The following is a 23,397-nucleotide window of genomic DNA, read 5'->3' on the forward strand; positions in this document are numbered from 1 at the left end:
AATGGAGCACGTTGTGATTAAGTCCTGAATAATTGCTGCAGCGCGGCCATGCAATGGAGCACGTTGTGATTAAGTCCTGAATAATTGCTGCAGCGCGGCCATGCAATGGAGCACGTTGTGATTAAGTCCTGAATAATTGCTGCAGCGCGGCCATGCAGAGGAGCACGTTGTGATTAAGTCCTGAATAATTGCTGCAGCGCGGCCATGCAGAGGAGCACGTTGTGATTAAGTCCTGAATAATTGCTGCAGCGCGGCCATGCAGAGGATCACGTTGTGATTAAGTCCTGAATAATTGCTGCAGCGCGGCCATGCAGAGGAGCACGTTGTGATTAAGTTCTGAATAATTGCTGCAGCGCGGCCATGCAGAGGAGCACGTTGTGATTAAGTCCTGATAAGCAGGACAGACTTGTGTACACAGTAAACCCAGGGTAGTCTTACCTGTTGGATTTATCTGCAGGCCAGTTATGTTGGATTTTCCATCGTTTTAAGAGGGCACTGTTTCTACCAGTCAATTTCTGATGCTCACTCCATCCCTTCTGCACACCTCGGTGTCGCAATGATCAAAACTATCCGTGTTTGATCAGTGTATATGGCTCTGCGGGACTAGAACTCATGATTTGTTTCAAAATTACATCCATCCCACTTAATAACCAGTCAATCTTTTTTTCATACTGCATGATAGATAGCCCCCACATAAAGCACTCTATTTCCACTGCCATGTATGATTAAATACATAATATTCTTAAAAGAACTACACCATCAGAAAAAAGTACCAATATGTACCTTTGAGGGTACCTTTATCTCTCACTGAGGCTGTACCCTCAAACACCTGCCAGTTCCACCATAGCTGTTGGTAAATGCACCTTTTGAGGTACAGAAATTGACTTGAACATTTTTGCACAATTGGGGGGGGACGGGACAATAATGCTGTCTGTAACCACAATGGCCAGTATGTTTGTTGACAAACGCAAGTTTCGTGGATAACGGAAGGAAAGCGACGCTGGTGCGCTGCTATAGCGCTGCCTATCGGAGGCGCAAATGAAGGGGCGCTTATGGCCGGGGATCTGGGCGCTGACAGCTCCAGTCTGAGAGTCATTACAAGCATCTCAGCCTGTCGATGGATATCAGAGCCTGTCCTCTGACAGCCTTCCCTCGGATGACCGGCGTGTGCTCACGAAAAACATAATCTGTCGGACAGAAATTCATCATTGCAATCGATAATGGCTGCTGTTCAATTGGCACACCGAATACGGGCTCTCAGAAGCGTTTTGCCTCCCGTGTGATATATCTATATTTAGGCAGGTATGAGACACAGGATCAATGTGCTACCAGGAGCTAATATTTCACGCCGGGGCGAGACCAGTTGTTGGATCTCCCAGCGCCCAGGGACGATCCGTCACGTGGCGGCGACCCTCGCTGTGCCGCTGTGGATGCGCGGGTTTAGCGGGGTGATGGGCTTCTCTGAAAAAACCATGCGGTGGGGGGGGGGGAACTAATACCAATACCGATACTAATTTATTTATAAAGCACTTATAAAAACAACCACTTGGCTGACCAAAGTGCTGTACATCATATAACAAATACAAATATAAACACAACTAAAAAAAACACAAAAACAAATAAAAGCAAAAGAGTAATCAAACACGAAAGAAAACAGTGGCTGGTACATTTGAATACAATCAGCGGGCAATTCTGACCAGTTGTGTCGTAATGCTCATTTTTTTATTGTTTTAATTTCGTGCTGTATATAAAAGCAAAACAACAGTTAAGCAGCCATATAAGCTAATATAACGTTATACCTGACCTTATGCATCGTGCTTCCATTAGAGATCAGCACAGTGTAATGACGCATGAAAGTTTGGAATTTTATTGATGAAGCTGTTTTGCTCATCTGAAACTGCCCATTTAAAAATGTGAATTTGATGGCAACCTTGTGCTCTCACGAGTTACTGAATCATACTGTTAGTCTGCTGCTGTTCATATTCAACGTTCCGTGATGTAATTTGTTTTAAGTTGATTAACAGAAATTGTTTGCAAGAGATGGGACACCACTTGACCTCAGTGTCATAAATAATTAGAGTCCATGTCAATAACGGGATGGCTATGCTTTCCACATCAAAATTAATAGCCATTACAGATGGCACAGTCGCTAATTACTTTCCAAAAGCTGCTCGCGGTTAATGACCCATGCAGTAATGCAGGTTGAAAGTTTCAAAACATCCTGGGCCATTTATGGGTAGGTGTAGAGATAATTTTTAAAAGACATTTCATCGATAGACCTCCGCTGAGTATCTATGCAATGCATGTACTAAATCATCCGCAATACTATTGAACAAATGTAAAAAAAATGATATTTTTAAAATAAACTTAATCTAAATATGAATAATACAAAGCTTTAGTATAAAGCCATATTTGTAACTTGTACAGTTTAAGCAAAATTGAAAGACATGTAACCCTAGGTTAAAAAAGGAAGATGGTTGGTGAAAAATAAAAATAATTTAAAAAGAACTTGGATATGAATTAAGCAAACGGAAGGGTGTCCATATATCAGCTGTCAGGTCTGTGCGTTTGATAATGTCCCCCTCATCATAATGCGTTTGATAATGTCCCCCTCATCATTACCTGCACGTGGCCACGGCACGGCTGCTCTTATTATGACAAAATAGTGTCTGAAGTTCCTGCTTAATCCTCAGCTCTTCGCCCTTCATTTTTTCAAAGGAAGCCTGCAGGCTAGAATTGGCCTCGCTGACTCCGGGCTGACAGTGAGTAAGTTTCTCTCTCCTCAGTTTACTTTTATCTCTGAGATCATACTTTGAGTGGGTCAAGATCAATGGTGCTCTCTACAAATCTGCTGAGAGGGAGGGTGATTCTAATTGACCTTACAACCGGTAACCCTACTTTGCTACTCAGCCAGCTCACTGGGGATTCTGCTTCTCTCGCTGCTGCACTGAAAGTTCTTCTGGCATAGTTGAGAGGAAAATTTCAAATGCTTTTAGGTTTCTTGTAGCGCTGTGTAGTTCCAGCAGAAGTCTGTGACTTAAAGGGCAGGCTAATGTCAAAGCTGTTCTCTTACGGTTTTGGTTTGTTTCTGAATTTGTTTCCCTCAGTGGCCTTCAGCAGGAATAACCTACTCCATTTGAACTCAAGATCCCACAACTCCTCAGCATGGCTACTGTGAAGACACTTCTGGCCAAAGCTATTGTGTGTTATCTGAGAGAGCAGAGTCATCCAGGACCTCACTCAAGAGCCCATTGGTGACATCACTGCTCAACACAATGACTGTCACAATTAAATCACTGTCCACCCAGTTAGACCAGTGAATGAATGGACCAAACCTGGGGATATTTTACAATGCACATGATGCATTTATGTAACTTTCAGTGATGCAGTCAAAGTTGGCAGAAAGGTTATAAATGATATTAGAAAAACACTCAGACTATCTTTGTGGCTCTAATTATAATTTCACAGACTCATCTATTTTCCAAACCACAAATTCGGCGGCTGTGAATTTATTTCACAAAATAGATACATTTTAGAAAAAGATTAATGTGCAGTCATTTAGAACCGACAGTACAGAAAAGTGTACTGAAGTAGTTTTGGTGAAATTCTGATTAACTCACATGTGGGATGGATTTATCAAGCTTTTTGCAGCAGTGAAAAAAACACCAGTTTTTGTTTTCCACTGGGTAAAAAAACATCAAGGAAATGGAAAAAGTAGAGTTTTATTACGGACACCTGCTGTGTAATCCTTCAATTGTGATGGGTGTAAATTTGCATAAAAAAACAAACATTTGATTAATGGGGAATGTAATCGACTCCATCCTAACAAACCGCATACAGTTTTATAAAATGAACTGCATGTAGAGAATAATTTTCTCGAACTGCATACAGTTTTATAAAATGAACTGCATATAGAGAATGATTTTCTCAGGCTAAAATAAAACCAGGGAGTGTAAAATGTGAAGGAATTCACGTGTCTGAGACTAGCAAAAAAATGACACAGGAAAGAACAGGGTATGACAGAATGATAGATTACACACTCCATTCATTGATTAGACTGAATTCAAACACCACTGTTCCACAGTGACACAAATCAATCCTGGCCATAAAATGAAATCAATCCAGTGCAAATTGACTGACCCAGGAAAGACTGTGTTCATAGTGAATGAACAGCTATCTTATCAGCACTATGACCTTCAAGGGGGGGGGGGGGTGGAGTCAGCTTAATTAATGTCACAAATTTACCTATACTTATTAATGTAAAGAATTTTGTCACGTATACCTCGGCAACAAAATAAAAGATATTTGTATTCTAGCACAGTCAAAAAGGTGAGCACACTTGTCTCTTAAATGCCTACTAGAAATCAAATGCAGTGCAATGTGTCTTGTTGAATTGATTGCTTGATTTACATGAACTATTTGCTAGTATTTCACAGAATGCTTGAAGAGGAGACATAAGAACTGTCAGAATCGGAGTTGTGCTCTATGAGACTGAAGATGCCTTCATTTGAATCTTCAAAAAAAAATACTTTGTCTACACTTCAGAGCTCAGTGACTACCAAGAAGTAATTTCCTGGTTGTTCAGGTGACAGAACACCAACAGATATACCAATTTTACTAACATTTAGTGAGAACTGAGATTTTATTTCTGCATGTTAGACTTTGATGGAGGGATGCATGGCATTTGCGCATAAACCATACAGTATGTTTTCCCAACATGACTCAAAGGACTGGAGAGATTCAGAGCATGACCGGAAAGCAGACACATCCCTGCTCCCTGCACATCACGTAGCATGACCGGAAAGCAGACACATCCCTGCTCCCTGCACGTCACGTAGCATGACCGTAAAGCAGACACATCCCTGCTCCCTGCACATCACGTAGCATGACCGGAAAGCAGACACATCCCTGCTCCCTGCACGTCACGTAGCATGACCGTAAAGCAGACACATCCCTGCTCCCTGCACATCACCTAGCATGACCGGAAAGCAGACACATCCCTGCTCCCTGCACGTCACGTAGCATGACCGGAAAGCAGACACATCCCTGCTCCCTGCACATCACGTAGCATGACCAGAAAGCAGACACATCCCTGCTCCCTGCACGTCACGTACACCCCATTTCCAAAAAAGGTGGAATGCTGTGTAAAATGTAAATAAAAACAGAATGAAATGATTTACAATTAATTTACACCGTAATAGAAAATAGAACAAAGACAACATATGAAATGCTGAAACTTAGAAATGTTGTTTTCTGACAAATATATGCTCAATTCGATTTTGACTGTGTGGCATCACCTATTCTTTTAACAACACTGTAAACATTTCTGACAATTGGCACTCCAGACACCAGAAAAACCCCAGACTGTTCCATTCCATTCGGACTCGTGTGGTGCTGAGGTATCATTACGCCATACGGCTGCACCCGGCTTCTCATCCCTGAGGCGGTTTGTCGGATGGTGCGTGCGGCAACACGCTGTAATCAGCGCATGCTCCTTACCTCTCTCTCTCTAACGTTTGGGGACTGAGGAGACAAGTTGCTGGAGTATTCAAAGTGAAATGTTGTTCCATCTTTGTCTGAAGTTACAGGATTTTATCTACTCAGCAGTTTGGGGTCACCTTTGTCATATTTTTGGTTTCATGATGCGCCAAATGTTTTCAATGGGTGACAGGTGGGATTCCAGGCAGGTCACTCTAGCAGCTGGACTCTGGCATTGTCCTGATTAAATACACATTCCCTGGAAGAGACGTTGTCTGGATGGCAGCACATGTGGCCCCAAACCTGTATATATGATTCAGCATTAATGGTGCCTTCCCAGATGTGCCAGCTACCCAAGCTATGGGGACTAACACACCCCCATACCATCATGCTGGCTTTGGAACTGTCTGCTGATAACAAGATGGATGGTCCCTCTCCTCTTTAGCCTGGAGGATGCAGCGTCCATGATTTCCAAAAAGAATCTGAAATTATGATTCGTCAGGACAGGACAGTTTTCCTTTTTCCCTCAGTCCATCTTAGATGAGCTCAGGCCCAGAGAAGTCAGTGGTGTTTCAGGATCATGTTTAGATATAGTTTCTTCATTGCATGTTAGAGTTTCCTCCTGCGTTTGTGGCTGCAGTGATGAACTGTATTCACAGAGAGTGGTTGTTATGAGCCCATGCAGTGATTTCCACTATAGAATCATGTCTGTTTTAATGCAGTGCTGCCGGAGGACCTAAAGATCACAGCTATCCGATTTCATTTTTCAGCCTTGTCCCTTGCACACAGAGATTTCTCTGGATTCTCCAAATATGATGTACCATAGATGATAAAATTCCCAAATTATTTGCAGTACTACATTGAGGAACATTATTCTTAAATTGTTGCATTTGCCCATGCAGTCTTTCACAGAGAGGTGGACCTCTCCCCATCTTCACTGCACAGAGCGGTGAACCAATCCCCATCTTCACTGCACAGAGAGGTGGACCTCTCCCCATCTTCACTGCACAGAGCGGTGAACCTCTCCCCATCTTCACTGCACAGAGCGGTGAACCTCTCCCCATCTTCACTGCACAGAGAGGTGGACCTCTCACCATCTTCACTGCACAGAGATTCTTCCTCTCTGGGAGCCTCTTTTTATATCCAGTCATCTTACTGGCCTTTTGCCAATTAACCCAAATAGTTGTGAGATATTCAGCCAGGTATTTTGTCTTAGTGTTACTAAACTTTTCCAGTCTTTTGTTGCCCGTCTGAACTTTTTTGAAACGTGTTGCTGCATCAAATTCAAATAGAGCATATATTTGTCATACAACAATACAATTTTTAAATGTTGTTTTGCTCTACTTTCAATTAAATATGGGTTTAAATTATTTGCAAATCATTACATTCTGATTTATTTACATACTACATAGCGTCCAAACTTTTTTGGAAAGGGGGTTGTACAAGAGGACAGAAGCCACCCCCTTCAGCGGCCCCGGGGGGATACCTCAGGGAGCTGTGTCATCAAGGTGCAGGCTTGACCTGGAGCGTCGAACAGTGTGCTCGTTTCCAATATAAAACGTCAACACGCGGAGGCATGGATGGATGAAAAAGCTACATCCCACCTCCCTAAGCACATATAAAAAAAAAGGAGCTGGGTATGCCGATGCAAGAGGCGATTAACAGGGAGAAAATGCCACACTGTCTGGATGTAGTGCCCAAACACCCAGGTGACAATAAACTGAAAGATGGGGAACGCGAAGGAAATAACGATACCTTGCTGTGTTGGGTTCTTAATTAATCTACATTTATACGAATGCATTATTCTAGTAGTGTATATGCCCCCCTTACGCGGTGATCAGACACTACGCACAACCATGCATACCACTGACCAGCGGTTCTCACTGTATGAATTATCTTTCACTCGATTGGACGTCTTGGAACATGTGACCTCGTGTCATGCGGAAGCGACCGTACCGACAACATGGCGGCGTCCTTGAAGCACACGGTTTGCCTTCGGTAGGCAGCCAGAGACAGGCAAAAGTCATGGATAATGCGAGGCTGAATGCGAATCAAAGTGTAATTCCCGTTAATACCATGGAAAGAAGAGAATTTACTGCTTCGCTCGTGGTAATTTTCCTTTCGTTAGTAGTTTATTTGTGTGAATGTATGTTTATCAGCATTGTATCCCATGTGTATGTATTTGAGTAACTTTGCATAAATGTTTATAAACCAGCAGTTATTGACAGTGGTCCTCTGTACGATTTATTTTTAAAGCTCCATATCAAATCACGAGTTAGATAGCCAGAGAGGTTTTTCAGTGACACAGTATGGTTCATTTGGGAAAAAAGCAGAAATTGTTCAATTAAAAATGGCGTTAATATATTTCAAATAATTTCACCTTTTACAGAGATTACGCTTTGCAAATCATGTCACTTCTCAAGGGGACACCGCGTTGTAGGTTAATGGGTTACCCTATCAAACAGGTTTCCTAAACATTCAAATTGTTGCAAGCATAGTGGCTGGGATAGTGTTCACATACATATTTGGGTAACACTTTACGTGATGGGGCACTAATAATAGTTTTATACTATTACTTGTATATTAATATACCACAAACTAAGTCTCAGCTACATACTGATTGCATGTTAATTAATAATTAATGAGCCGTGACGCATGATTTATCTTAGGCATTACTATATGTGATGGTTACTTTGTTACTATATGGGTAAATTCTACAAACCTTTGTCAACTACTGAAGGAACAAGTCACGAATAACACGTTAGATACTAATCTCGTATTTGTTTATTAATGCGAGATTTTCAATTCGAGACAAGTCTGCAATTCGAGACAAGTCTGCAAACACATACACACGGATTTACATATATGTAAGAGTTTTATTACCTCGTCAATAGTCTGTAGGATTTGCAAAATACCCCGACGCTTTTGATGTAGCTCATTTTAGGTTTATAATGGAATATTATAATTTCCGTAAGATTGCTCGCGTTAGTCTGAAAGCGTGAGTGTCAGAGTTGCCAGCCGTGAAAACGTACGGTTTTTTGTTTCACCTGAGTTGATTTGTTGTTAAATAACGTAAACTTTGACGAACATGAAATCACCACTCGTAGGAACATCACGGCTTTTCGGTTCAGGCTGTTAGTTTCGCTGCTGGCTCATTACAGCTCCTGATGGCTAACGAAAGGGCTGCAAACCCCGAAGTGCGTCTCGCTTGGGGGTTAAAAGAGTTTGCTGGTCATTGGTGTGGGAAAGGGGCGCTTTTAGTGTTAACTGGGCAGTTGTGCCTTTTACCACACAGCGGCACGTATATATGCTGATTTGGCGAATATACCGTACTTTTTAATTTGCTCATATACATGTGTGGAACTGGGTTATTTTTGTTTAATGTGTGCAATGACACAAAATCTGTTTATTTTGAATTTGTTAATTTGCTGTCAGGACGTGGCGTCAGAGTGATCGATAGAAAATTCACACAACAGCTAAACCGGTTACATATACTACACGTACAAAGCTTGGCCAAGCCAGTTGGACTTAATTACAGTATGGATTGTAATGTGAATAAGATAAATCATCAAAAGAAATCCAAAATACGAAAATAAAAATGTAGTTTCTTATCAGTTTTGTCTGTCCTGCTTAACCTTTCCATTCCACTAGATTGTATGTGAGATTGTACATAACAGCCGCTCATTATAATGATGCATTACGTTTTAAGCTTAAAAAACAGAACTGACAGTACTCTCAAATTTTTGTCTGTGCTTATAAATTTAATTTAGGGGCACAAGTGCTCCTTGGAAAGAAAATCCCAAGCAGTTACTATATGTTATAATATCTATTACCTCTGTAAACATCTGCAAAGTACTGAAGGAACAAGTCATGAATAACACAAGTAACTTAAGTAAGTTGAATACTGATCTCATGTTTGTTCACCATTAATGAGTCGTAACGCATCTTTTATCTCAAGTACGTAGAAACTATATTTGTTCATGTTCATAATTTGTACTTGAGTAGTGAGTTATTACTATTGCTGTTAAGTATTTGTGCCCCGCCAAGTAAAGTGTGACCAGCATTTGTACTGAGCCTGTCAGAGAAGTTCCGTGACCCCCGGAAATTCGACCGTCTCCCTCAGGATTCTTGGTATCAAGATTGTTATTCATGAAAACCGGCAAAAAAAAAATAAGCTAGAGATTAAACAAAGCTATTTATTTAAAACTCTATTGAATCCAAAATACCCCTGTTGCAATAGTTTATATGTATATTTTTATTTTAAAATCTCGACAGGATTATTGGTAATAAAGGCCATCTTTACAATTGGTTTTAAAATGCGTCTTGGGCGATCGGATTACAAGTAGACAGCTGAGACACATCGCTGTTTGCACCAGCGCCTGTCACACGTCTCCAGGGTGTCCGTGTCCAGCTCACCACTTGTGTTCAGATTTCGTTACTGCACTGTTATTGTGAATTCCTTGTGGGGGATTAACCAAGACACATTCGCGTTTAAACTACAGAAGACCTGTAGTCAAATGCGTCCCAGACCACCTCGATGAGTGGTTTGAGTGATCCTACAACAGTGCGTCTTGTTGGTAGTTTACACTTGTATTTAACACTGTCCACTTGTGATCCGATCATTAAAGACGCATTTTAAAACCAAACGTAACGGGACCACAAAGAAGTTATCCTCATGTAGGAACAGGTAGTTATTAGATGGTTTGTATGTGATTTCTTCAAAACCTTGTAAAGAGTGTTTAGTGAAATTCTTCTTTAAAGGACATTAACGGTGTGGTGGGAATTCTGAATATTTTTAACTCCAATTCCGGCCCCCGAATATAGGCCAGGACTGATAGCGTGATGGTAAGGTGAAGTAGGATAGGCCGGGACTGATAGCGTGATCGTAAGGTGACGTAGGATAGGCCAGGACTGATAGCGTGATGGTAAGGTGAAGTAGGACAGGCCGGGACTGATAGCGTGATCGTAAGCTGACGTAGGATAGGCCGGGACTGATAGCGTGATCGTAAGGTGAAGTAGGATAGGCCAGGACTGATAGCGTGATGGTAAGGTGAAGTAGGACAGGCCGGGACTGATAGCGTGATCGTAAGGTGACGTAGGATAGGCCGGGACTGATAGCGTGATCGTAAGGTGACGTAGGATAGGCCGGGACTGATAGCGTGATCGTAAGGTGACGTAGGATAGGCCGGGACTGATAGCGTGATCGTAAGGTGAAGTAGGATAGGCCAGGACTGATAGCGTGATGGTAAGGTGAAGTAGGACAGGCCGGGACTGATAGCGTGATCGTAAGGTGACGTAGGATAGGCCAGGACTGATAGCGTGATGGTAAGGTGAAGTAGGACAGGCCGGGACTGATAGCGTGATCGTAAGGTGACGTAGGATAGGCCAGGACTGATAGCGTGATCGTAAGGTGAAGTAGGACAGGCCAGGACTGATAGCGTGATGGTAAGGTGAAGTAGGACAGGCCGGGACTGATAGCGTGATCGTAAGGTGACGTAGGATAGGCCAGGACTGATAGCGTGATCGTAAGGTGAAGTAGGACAGGCCGGGACTGATAGCGTGATGGTATGGTGAAGTAGGACAGGCCGGGACTGATAGCATGATCGTAAGGTGAAGTAGGACAGGCCAGGACTGATAGCGTGATCGTAAGGTGAAGTAGGACAGGCCGGGACTGATAGCGTGATCGTAAGGTGACGTAGGACAGGCCGGGACTGATAGCGTGATCGTAAGGTGAAGTAGGATAGGCCGGGACTGATAGCGTGATCGTAAGGTGAAGTAGGATAGGCCGGGACTGATAGCGTGATCGTAAGGTGAAGTAGGATAGGCCGGGACTGATAGCGTGATCGTAAGGTGAAGTAGGACAGGCCGGGACTGATAGCGTGATCGTAAGGTGAAGTAGGATAGGCCGGGACTGATAGCGTGATCGTAAGGTGACGTAGGATAGGCCGGGACTGATAGCGTGATCGTAAGGTGACGTAGGATAGGCCGGGACTGATAGCGTGATCGTAAGGTGACGTAGGATCTGCCGGGACTGATAGCGTGATCGTAAGGTGACGTAGGATAGGCCGGGACTGATAGCGTGATCGTAAGGTGAAGTAGGACAGGCCGGGACTGATAGCGTGATCGTAAGGTGAAGTAGGACAGGCCGGGACTGATAGCGTGATCGTAAGGTGACGTAGGATAGGCCGGGACTGATAGCGTGATCGTAAGGTGACGTAGGATCTGCCGGGACTGATAGCGTGATCGTAAGGTGACGTAGGATAGGCCGGGACTGATAGCGTGATCGTAAGGTGAAGTAGGACAGGCCGGGACTGATAGCGTGATCGTAAGGTGAAGTAGGATAGGCCGGGACTGATAGCGTGATCGTAAGGTGAAGTAGGACAGGCCGGGACTGATAGCGTGATCGTAAGGTGAAGTAGGATAGGCCGGGACTGATAGCGTGATCGTAAGGTGACGTAGGATAGGCCGGGACTGATAGCGTGATCGTAAGGTGACGTAGGATAGGCCGGGACTGATAGCGTGATCGTAAGGTGACGTAGGATCTGCCGGGACTGATAGCGTGATCGTAAGGTGACGTAGGATAGGCCGGGACTGATAGCGTGATCGTAAGGTGAAGTAGGACAGGCCGGGACTGATAGCGTGATCGTAAGGTGAAGTAGGACAGGCCGGGACTGATAGCGTGATCGTAAGGTGACGTAGGATAGGCCGGGACTGATAGCGTGATCGTAAGGTGACGTAGGATCTGCCGGGACTGATAGCGTGATCGTAAGGTGACGTAGGATAGGCCGGGACTGATAGCGTGATCGTAAGGTGAAGTAGGACAGGCCGGGACTGATAGCGTGATCGTAAGGTGAAGTAGGACAGGCCGGGACTGATAGCGTGATCGTAAGGTGACGTAGGATAGGCCGGGACTGATAGCGTGATCGTAAGGTGACGTAGGACAGGCCGGGACTGATAGTGTGATTGTTAAATAACAGTGGGTAATGCTGAACCTGCTTTAGGGCTGTATGCTGTTCTCTGACTTGGGTGGTGGGAAGGATTGTGTTTCAGATATGAACCATCAGAGAGCAGTTGTTCCCTTTTGGATAAGTGGGGGTTGATTGTGTATGATTATCTGTTCCTCTGTAATTTCTGTTGTGCTCTGCTGTGTGAGTGTGAATGAACATGCCCACTAGTCTCACCCAGTGCCACGTACGGTTCCCTTTGTCTGGCAGGCTGGGGGCATCGCGGGCATGTGCGTAGACCTCACCCTCTTCCCGCTGGACACCATCAAGACCCGGCTTCAGAGCCCGCAGGGCTTTGCCAGGGCGGGAGGTTTGCGTGGCATCTACGCCGGGGTGCCCTCAGCCGCGGTTGGATCTTTCCCCAACGGTGAGTCCTCGTACCCACGCGAGCGTTAGCCTTTATAGAGCAAGACGAGGAGGAAAGCTTGCAGTCGTATTATGGATAGATCCTAAGACAGTGTGCTATGCCCTGTCCTAGATTAGCACTGTCAGTGACCTGAATGAAATTATTATGATGTTCTGTTAAATTTGGATACTTTTGTAATTCTGTTATAACAAAGCAGATTATCGTATCTCATGGTGGCTGTGAATCTATGCTCCGGTGTCCTGTCCCGAGCCCGCAGGCGGGGCGCCCTGAATTTGATGGATTCCTCGGCCTGTTTTAAGCCCCCGACAAAGTTATTAATGCCTTCGCTTTGACTAATTGGTCCTGAGTGGTTTGGTTCTGCTTGGTTTTCAGCCTCTGCGTTCTTCGTCACCTACGAAGCCACCAAATCCCTGCTTGGGGCATGTGGGCCCCCACATGCAGCGGCCGCCACACACATGCTAGCTGCATCCTTGGGAGAAATCGTACGTCCAGCTGCCCCTCCCTCTCTCTGTCTCTCTCTGCCCCCCCCCACATGCTAGCTGCATCCTTGGGAGAAATCGTACGTCCCGCCGCCCCTCCCTCTCTCTGTCTCTCTCTGCCCCCCCCCCCACATGCTAGCCGCATCCTTGGGAGAAATCGTACGTCCAGCTGCCCCTCCCTCTCTCTGTCGCTCTCTGCCCCTCCCCCCCAAAATGATACAAACGATACATCTGTTTACATAATTCCCAAAGATTTCACAGATAAATAAGCAAAAGGCTCAGCGGGTTTGGCTCGGGATTTTGAGTCTGGTTGGGTGAGTCGGAGACCCCGCCATCTGAAAATATCCCCCATCAGCTGGGTGAATAAGATCTCATTACTGCCTATTGACTTAGCTGTTTCCTCAGCAAGACCCCAGACTCTCTCAATTTAGCCTGAGGATTTGGCTTTAAAACGGCTCACTTTTCCCTCCCGATAAGCCCTAATGCATCCTAGGCCTGCTGTCTGCGGTTCCTCTCTAGACGTTACCCAAAACACGCACGTTTAAGGTATCTGGCCCAGTATCTTTAAATGTGTATCACCCTGCCCCCACCCTGCCCCCAGCTGCCCCCAGCCCCACTCCCAGGGCAGCCTGAGGCTAGGAGGCTGAATGCAGGATGCAGCCTTCCAGACCCAAATCAGCCATCGCTAACTTTTACTTGTTGCCCAGCTGTAAATACTGGCCATTCTGCTTCTCTCAAAGTTTAATGTCCTGCCTGGTTTTTCCTGCAGACCTGTAAGGCTGTCGTCTGTAAGGTTTAGACGTTGCCATCTGAAGTATGCCGGTAATCCCTGTGACTTCTGTGCCGGAAAGCTCCGCTGCAGCCCAAGACCTCACGCGCCTTGCAGAGTTTGAGTCTGGCTGCTGTGTCCTCCTCCTCCTCCTTGGATGGCGGCCATTCTTCTCACCGTACGGCCGGCTGGTCTTTCTGCGGCGCCACTTGGTTTGACGGTTTTGGAGGGTCATGAAATCGCTCAGCTCGGCTTCCAATAAGCACGCCCTTTCCCCCGCCCCGTCCTGAAATTGACGGGAAATTGAGTCTGAGCGCAAGGTGGGTGTTCGTCCCGGCCAACTGGCAGGGAGGAGATTACACGCAGAGACAGGGCCCACAATCCATCTCTGCCTATCTTCCACCCGGCGGCGAATACAAATCAGCTCTTTTCCATCAGTCTATAATGGGATTCCTCTCCTCCTATCCCTTGTTTTGCCGTTGAAGCTGTTTGTGACGTCCCGCTTGGGGAGAGCACGGTGGTAAAGTTAATCGGGTCTCCTGCTCCCCGCTCAGGGCCAGGTCTCAGGCTGGGGCAGCCAGATCCGGACGCGATCCGGTACGCCGCCCTCCTCACGGATACGACGAGAGAGTCGTTTTCAGCCCCGCCCAATCCCATCGGGCCCGTGACGCTGTGAAGATGAATGACCTTTATAGGGCTCGACGAATTCTCCACATACAGTTATTTCCTGGCCCTGTTTTCATTTCGCTGTGGTCTGTGTATATACAGACGTCCCTTTGAGGGTCTGCGTTACATTGCATTTGCAGATTTGCATTTGTTTCTCGCTAGATGTGGGAATTAAATGGGAGGGGGGTCTCTATTCTAATCACATACAGTCCTGTCAGTGGAGTGCTGGTTGCTGCTCTGGGTTCAAGGACCACCCGTCCCAGACTCCGCCCGTGAGCTTCTGTCATTGGTCGGCTGCTGACCCGCCCCTTTCTCCTGTTGTCTCCATTATCTCCGCATGTCTCCCATTTCAGACGAGTCCACAGTGAGGCCCATTGTGTTGCAAATGCGACCCGGTAACGTGTGGACGCGCTGATCGTGGCCGTCAGCCACACCAAGGTTGCTATTCAGCCATTATCTCAGATTTATCTTCATTGCCGTCTGCCTGACGTTTGCTCTGAAAGCTCATTTGTCAAGCTGAAGGAACAGTTTTCTTGCATTTCCAAATGGCGTCTCTCTCAGGGTTTACTGGAAAATGCAGTGACATGACAAGGGAGGGCAACTGGCAGACACTTAAGTTGGCGCGGCAAATAATCCGTGCCTCACCCACAAGGTGACGCTGACTGTGATTTATTGCGAGACACTAAGGAGGACTGCCCCCCCCCCCCCCACCCCCGATCTATCGACGTGCCCCACTCCCCGTTCTGAGAGCCCATTGCTGTTTGTGCTGAAGGGCCAGCATCTGCACAAATGGTTCAATTTAGGAGGTTTTCGTCGTCCTGACAAGAACGCCCGTACGCGTATCAGCCCGGGATGGGGCCACGGTTGCCGGGAGCGACCGCGGGATCAGGCACGGCGGAGGTCATGTGCGCCATAAGCGTTTTTACCGTGCTGAATTATTGCGTTTGTTAACGTTTAACTCGGGGTTAAAAAGCCAGGGATGGAGCTGTACAGGAATATATGTCCTAAAAACGGACCTACATCCACACCAGCGCTCTGTTCTGGGTGATAAATAATTAGCTCATATTTCAGGCTGGGTGTGTATTATTGTGTTTCTTTAAGAACCTGAAGGATTTTGTGACTTCCTGGTTTACTAGACGGAATAAGAACATAAGAAATTTATATTGAAGTAACTACTTGGTTGAACAGCATCCAGACTTGCTAGAATCTTATATACCTGGATCATGTCCCCCCTTAGTCTCCTTTGCTCGAGGCTAAACAGATTCAGCTCAGCTAACCTTTCCTCGTATGACATTCCTCTAAGACCAGGAATCATTCTTGTAGCCCGCACTGAACCCTCTCTAAGGCAGCAATGCCCCTTTTAAGGAACACTGGCGATGGGCATAGTGACTTCTGTATGGGTGTGGTCTCGGGTGATGCGGCGATTTGGGGCAAGGCGTGTGCCCTCTGTGAGGACTTCTCAGACGAGGTGTGGCCAGCAGGTGGAGGTGGCAGTGACAGGTTGCCGGAGGGTGGGACAGCGCTGGGAGAAGCAGTGCTCTGCTTTAGCCATAATTTCTTAGTCTTTCCGTGTCCTTACTGGGTGCGGGCCAGCGTGCTCCGGGCCGGAAATTAAAGCACCGTCATTAGGATCTATGGAGATGAGGCTGGAAATGGGCTCACACTGGCATCTGAAGCGAACCCTAATTAACGCCAACCTTCCAAATTGGCCGTAAATGAAGACGGATGGTGGAGGGAAAGCGAAAGACGCTGCCAGTGCATCCGTGGTGCGACCGGAGGCCGGGCTGTGAGGGTCGGGGTTAGCTCTCCTCTCCGAAGCGTCTGCAGCCCCCACTGCATTTCCCCCATTCATACCGGGCTGTGAGGGTCGGGGTTAGCTCTCCTCTCCGAAGCGCCTGCAGCTCCCACTGCATTTCCCCCATTCATACCGGGCTGTGAGGGTCGGGGTTAGCTCTCCTCTCCGAAGCGCCTGCAGCCCCCACTGCATTTCCCCCATTCATACCGGGCTGTGAGGGTCGGGGTTAGCTCTCCTCTCCGGAGCGCCTGCAGCCCCCACTGCATTTCCCCCATTCATACCGGGCTGTGAGAGTCGGGGTTAGCTCTCCTCTCCGGAGCGCCTGCAGCCCCCACTGCATTTCCCCCATTCATACCGGGCTGTGAGAGTCGGGGTTAGCTCTCCTCTCCGGAGCGCCTGCAGCCCCCACTGCATTTCCCCCATTCATACCGGGCTGTGAGAGTCGGGGTTAGCTCTCCTCTCCGGAGCGCCTGCAGCCCCCACTGCATTTCCCCCATTCATACATTGAGTGATGTATCTACAAGTGGCACTTAGGCTACAACAGAAGTTCCCCTTCTCAGTCTGACTCTGTAATACCTTCTTCCCATCCAGTGTCTCTCTCGACAGTCGTAACTCCCATAAGATTACATTGGTAGTTTATTTTTACTGCTGCGTTTACTTTTTATGGGCCATTGTAGCTCACCAGAGCTCTGACCACAGTCCGAATGAAATTAGTTATTCAGGCCCGCATCCAATTTTCACTTTTCAGACTGTAACTCCAGCTCTTTGGAGGATTACTTGAGGGAAAATGGAACATTTCCAGTTTACCGCGATTGTGTCATAAGTGTTAACGACGCCTACAGGGAGTTAATGATTTAAAAAAAAAGGGATGGCGTTTGATGTTGGGAGGATGGCAATGCAACGAAGAGCAGACCACTAGGTGGCAGTCTTGGCACATGCTTTTGTACCGTGGGCTGAAGGAACTGGGCACCGGGTGGCTCTGTTCGGCGGCTGCCCCGTGGAAACGCCAAGCTGTGATCGTAAGAGATGGACACAATGTTTGTGCAAATTAGGCTGTGCTGCTCTCTTTATCATTTAAAAGCTTTGGCCAAGACAACCTTTAGCTATTGTGCGTACAGTAAGGATGATGAAAAGCATTGTGTTCTGTGACTTGTGTAGTTGCAGTTAGGGCAGTGTTGATAACATGTAAGAATATTACTATTATTATTAAGTGATGTCAAGCCAGTGCTGGACAGACTGGACATTCCTTCCAAACTTTCTGTCGTCTGTTTTTCTGGGCTACAAGCTCCCCAGAGGAATGTCCATTGTTGTAACGCTTGAGACCATCTCTCCTGTTGTGGATCTCTTAATTTTTGCATTGTTATCTTTTCCAACACACTGTGTCGTCTTATAAAATGCCCAACATTTTTCATACAGGCCTGGATATACTACTTAGCTGAGGACTGACCCCTCACGTTAGGGGCTCTTACAGTTTGTACCTTATAAAGTCATACAGATGCTTTACGTGTCAGTGTTAAATGGCCTTAAATGGCCCAAGCTGTCTGATTTGGTTTAAAGGCGTCCTTCCCAGTCACGTGATTGGCGGTCCTACCGGTGCATGAAATGAGGACCATTCTCAGGCTGTGTGCCATGCAGACACTGCGTTGATGGGGTGGGGTGGTGCACGTGGGACACTGCGTTGGCGGGGCGGGGCGGGGCAGGGTGGGGGGGGGGGGTCACCTGCTATGGCTCTGTCCTTCCTCGATGGGGGGCTGTTGACTGAGATGGATGGGCCAGCAGAAGACGTTTCTCTATTCTGTGTTTCTGCTCTGCCACCGGGGGGGGGGCCTTAATGGGACTGTATGGCAGTGGGGGGGGGCACCCTCGAGAACACAAGGCTTTTCCCAGGTGTGAGATGCCATCAATATTAATGTCAAACTTCAGCAGTGGACAATGCATGTTTGTTGGTGTGTTGCTGTAGCGTGTGGCTGTCTTTGGCATTTTTAATTTCTTTTGGAGGGGAGGTGTTGGCAGGATGTTGGGGGTGTGAGGCACAGATGAGCAGAGACAGTAACCTTTCCCTCTTCCTTTAGGTGGAGTGATTAATAGCCATATTATCATCTGTGTGTGGTGGGTAATTAGTTACCTGCTTGGACTCACATTCGCGCTTGCAGATAAAGACACGGATTACTTAAGGTACGAGTCTGTCAGGATGTCACTCCGTCGGGGAGCGGGACACCAGCTCTGAGTGTCGGGTTTCACCACAGCGCTGATTCAGGCCCAGAAACAGGCATGGGGCTTATTTCCGAGCAGCACGGGGAGTCTCTCTGGATCAGTACCGGGTGACCGAACCACCGCACCGCTCTGCTGGGCGACCAGGACCATGTGCCAGCCCAGACTGGGGACAGGAGATGTTCACCTGGCAGTCTGGTTCCCTTACCATGCTCGGACTGGTATCTCCTGCGTGCTCGTAATGCGCTGAATGATCAGGGCATGATAAATTGGGGAATAGTAGAAAGAAAATAACTTTCATGTCGAGGAAATGGTGAGTGCAGCACGAAGGTCATTCATCTTTGTAGCACAAATGAGTGTCAGAATGTCTGGTACGTGGAGGCGGGGGCCTGCTCCTGTGTGTACCGTGCTAAAGCTGGTAATGTTAGCCCCCACTGCACCTGCGTGGGATAACCTGCCCCCCCTCCAGCCCAAACTCGGATCCTGTAGCAATTGAGGTCTCACCAGTCTGCCAACTTTACTTCACAGTAGGAAAGTAAAAGGGGGAATAATTCAAACGTAGACCCCTCCCCCATCTCCACAGGTCTAATTCTCTGCTCCAAGATTCACACAGTGAAGCATTGGATCAAGGCCGGCCTCCCATGGCACCTGAAAGTACATCTCTCACATTTCCGACTTTCCTGCGGACAGGAATTTACATTTTCTACCTGGAATATTTTAGTTGGGTTTTGGCTAGAGCTTCCTGTCCTCTGTAAGGTGGCAGTATGATGACTCTGGGGGGGCATTACGATGGCATGTACTCCAGCGACACGGCAAAGGCTTATTAAATAAATCATCCTCTGGATAAGCTGCTCTAATAGCTGGATCTGCATGAAAATCTCACTTAAACTGAACAGAGGTCTTGTTATGATGATACTTGGATTTCACCTCCTGGAAACAATATTAAACTGAACCCCTTGCTTAGAGGCAGACTGAGATGCTGGGCAAGCGGCTCTCTGCTCTCGTCTCTCGCCTTCGTCTCTCACTCTCATCTTTCACACTCGTCTCTCGCTCTCGTCTCTCTGCTCTCGTCTCTCACTTTCTTCTCTCACTCTCGTCTCTCGCCCTCGTCTCTCTCTCTCGTCTCTCACTTTCTTCTCTCATTCTCGTCTCTCACTCTCGTCTTTCACACTCATCTCTCGCTCTCGTCTTTCACACTCTCGCTCTCGTCTTTTACACTCATCTCTCGCTCTCGTCTCTTTGCTCTCGTCTCTCGCTCTTGCCTCTCGCTCTCGTCTTTCACACTCATCTCTCGCTCTCGTCTTTCACACTCATCTCTCGCTCTCTTCTCTCATTCTCGTCTCTCGCTCTCGTCTCTTTGCTCTCGTCTCTCGCTCTCGCTCTCGTCTTTCACACTCATCTCTCGCTCTCGTCTTTCGCTCTCGTCTCTTTGCTCTCGTCTCTCGCTCTCGCCTCTGGCCCTGACACTTCCCCTGTCATCCTGCAGGTGGCCTGCTTGATCCGCGTGCCCACAGAGGTGGTGAAGCAGCGAGCACAGGCAGGCCCGTCCTCCGGCACGCTGCAGGTGCTGCTGCGGACTCTACGCCAGGAGGTAGCGTCTTATCCTGACTCAGGGGGGTGGGGGACACATCCCAGCATGGCCCCAGGCACATTAAAAAGCCATTCGTCCGGCGGGCGCCTGACTGCAAGAGAAGCTTGTTCACCTCAGACCTTCCTCTCTCCCTCCCCCCCCCTCCCAGGGCTTCTGGGGCTTGTACCGAGGCTACGGGAGCACCGTGCTCAGAGAGGTAGGCCCCCGCTTCCCACTCACCTCTGTGTCTGCCCCCCCCTCCCTCCTGCAAATGGATGCCCTTTGTCAGCCTTATGAGACTCTTCGCCACGGTGATATCTCTCTCGGGCCGTCAGTCGTCCTCCGCTGTGGGGGGGCCATCTGCCCCACCCCAGCAGGACACGTTTCCGCCGAAATCCAGGGCAATTCCTGGGAACTGTCCCCCTATGCCGGCGCACTTAGCCTCATGCTCTGATTAATTGTGCCCCCCCCCGGATGTCGCGTGGACCCTGATGATTTCTGCCCGGGGCATCAGAAATCCACTTACGGATTTTGTCCGTTTCCACTTAAAGCCACGGCGGGCCAGGCTGGTGGGGGGCATTAGAACCAGGGGGGACACGGGACTGGAAGGTGACCCCCGGCTTTTCGTGGTATAGTCTCTCACCGTCATGCTATCCTGTACTTATTTTCCGCCTCACTAAACAGATGTTATTCACGCAAATCCCATCTGGACAGCGGGAGGGAAGGGGACAACAGGCCTCTCTGATTTCTCCAAGGGGTTCAGAATAAATGAATACATTTGGAAGTGTGTGAGCAGCCTCCCCGCATACTAACAGTGTGGGGGGCGGATCTGGGGGTTCTCCGCATCCTCTTTGCTATTGGTTTTGACATGTGTCAGGAAGGTAATTCATTTTCTGGACGCTATCTGATGCCGGGATGCGACCCTGTCGAAATAACTTTGTTTACCCTAAATGCCACTGCTGTGTTCTGCCCTTTAATTGGGGTCCTTTCTGTTATGTACATTCATTAAAGATCCTTCAGCAGTGATTTCTGATGAGACGGCCCAGCTTTGGGGGAGACAGACCCAGGAAAATAGGCCTGCATGATGAGACGCGTGCCTGGTGACCATCACTCACAGGGTGGGCGGGGGGAGAATGAGAGGAAAGGTTTCCTGTGACCTGGTGTTTGGTGGCGGGGGGCAGCATGCAGGAATCAGAGCAAAGATGTTTAAATTCACTGGAGGTCCAGACTACAGAGCAGAAAGGGTGTGTGTTCATGGCTCAGGGAGGGGGCTCCACTCTTCTTTTCCTTTGAGGAACCCACATAAAGCACACATGCACCTACACACGTATGAGGGCATGCAGTGCACACACATACACACACACACACGCACCCACAAACATATGAGGGCATGCAGTGCACACACATACACACACACACACGCACCCACAAACATATGAGGGCATGCAGTGCACACACACACACACACACACACACACACAGAAACACACACATGAGGGCATGCAGTGTGCTCACACAGACACAAACATGAGGACATGCAGTGCACTCACACAGACACAAACATGAGGACATGCAGTGCACTCACACAGACACAAACATGAGGACATGCAGTGCACTCACACAGACACAAACATGAGGACATGCAGTGCGCTCACACAGACACAAACATGAGGACATGCAGTGCGCTCACACAGACACAAACATGAGGACATGCAGTGCACTCACACAGACACAAACATGAAGACATGCAGTGCGCTCACACAGACACAAACATGAAGACATGCAGTGCGCTCACACAGACAGAAACATGAGGACATGCAGTGCACTCACACAGACACAAACATGAAGACATGCAGTGCGCTCACACAGACACAAACATGAGGACATGCAGTGCGCTCACACAGACACAAACATGAGGACATGCAGTGCGCTCACACAGACACAAACATGAGGACATGCAGTGCGCTCACACAGACACAAACATGAGGACATGCAGTACGCTCACACAGACAGAAACATGAGGACATGCATTGCGCTCACACAGACACAAACATGAGGACATGCAGTGCGCTCACACAGACACAAACATGAGGACATGCAGTGCGCTCACACAGACACAAACATGAGGACATGCAGTGCGCTCACACAGACACAAACATGAGGACATGCAGTGCGCTCACACAGACACAAACATGAGGACATGCAGTGCGCTCACACAGACACAAACATGAGGACATGCAGTGCGCTCACACAGACACAAACATGAGGACATGCAGTGCGCTCACACAGACACAAACATGAGGACATGCAGTGCGCTCACACAGACACAAACATGAGGACATGCAGTGCACTCACACAGACACAAACATGAAGACATGCAGTGCGCTCACACAGACACAAACATGAGGACATGCAGTACACTCACACAGACAGAAACATGAGGACATGCATTGCGCTCACACAGACACAAACATGAGGACATGCAGTGCGCTCACACAGACACAAACATGAGGACATGCAGTGCGCTCACACAGACACAAACATGAGGAAACCGAACAAAACTTTATTTCTGTTTCCATTGCAACCCAAATTTATACGCATTTACCGAGATGTACTACTATTGCTGCCACTAGAGGGCGGAATGTCCTTAAAATTCTAACAACTTTACGTGCATTTTCCTTGAGTCATGCTGGCACAGACCATTAGAAGCAGACACAACCTCAAACAGTGTTTGCCAAAAGTTCTCATGGTTATCTCACTATGGAAATAATGTAGTATTGTTTTCAGATGGGGAAATTCCAGCAATGAAAACAAAATGGTTTAAACATGGTTTTCGTGGAGATGCCGCTATTAGAGCCGGTTATATGGCTAATAAGACTCTGTTGTCACCATGATGGCCCCCAATGCGACTGTTCTGCCACCTGCCACGCCCTACGCCCTGTGAAGGGCAGGCTGCCGCCTTGACGGTTCTCCAGTGGCAGTCCCATGATGCCCTGCGGCAGCCCCTCCCTCTTACAAACCTGTCAAATGTTGGACTGACAAGCACAAATACACATGA

At 47.6% G+C, this 23,397-nt stretch overlaps 1 protein-coding gene across 2 annotated transcripts in view; it reads left to right on the plus strand.

Annotated features, from left to right (window-relative positions):
• The first annotated feature begins 7,414 nt into the window (after window positions 1–7,414).
• slc25a26 (solute carrier family 25 member 26) overlaps window positions 7,415–23,397 on the plus strand; it is a 30,782-nt gene continuing 14,799 nt past the window's right edge. The window contains exons 1-5 of one of the 2 annotated variants that reach the window (XM_023793959.2): window positions 7,415–7,587; window positions 12,693–12,849; window positions 13,222–13,331; window positions 20,256–20,360; window positions 20,509–20,556. In XM_023793959.2, the coding sequence (XP_023649727.2) occupies window positions 7,417–7,587; window positions 12,693–12,849; window positions 13,222–13,331; window positions 20,256–20,360; window positions 20,509–20,556 (591 nt within the window). In that variant the 5' untranslated portion in view covers window positions 7,415–7,416. The remainder of the gene's footprint in view (window positions 7,588–12,692; window positions 12,850–13,221; window positions 13,332–20,255; window positions 20,361–20,508; window positions 20,557–23,397) is intronic. The other variant, XM_023793960.2, reaches the window with a different exon arrangement.

The sequence above is a fragment of the Paramormyrops kingsleyae genome, chromosome 8 (assembly GCF_048594095.1).
Source record: "Paramormyrops kingsleyae isolate MSU_618 chromosome 8, PKINGS_0.4, whole genome shotgun sequence".
NCBI lineage: Eukaryota > Metazoa > Chordata > Actinopteri > Osteoglossiformes > Mormyridae > Paramormyrops > Paramormyrops kingsleyae.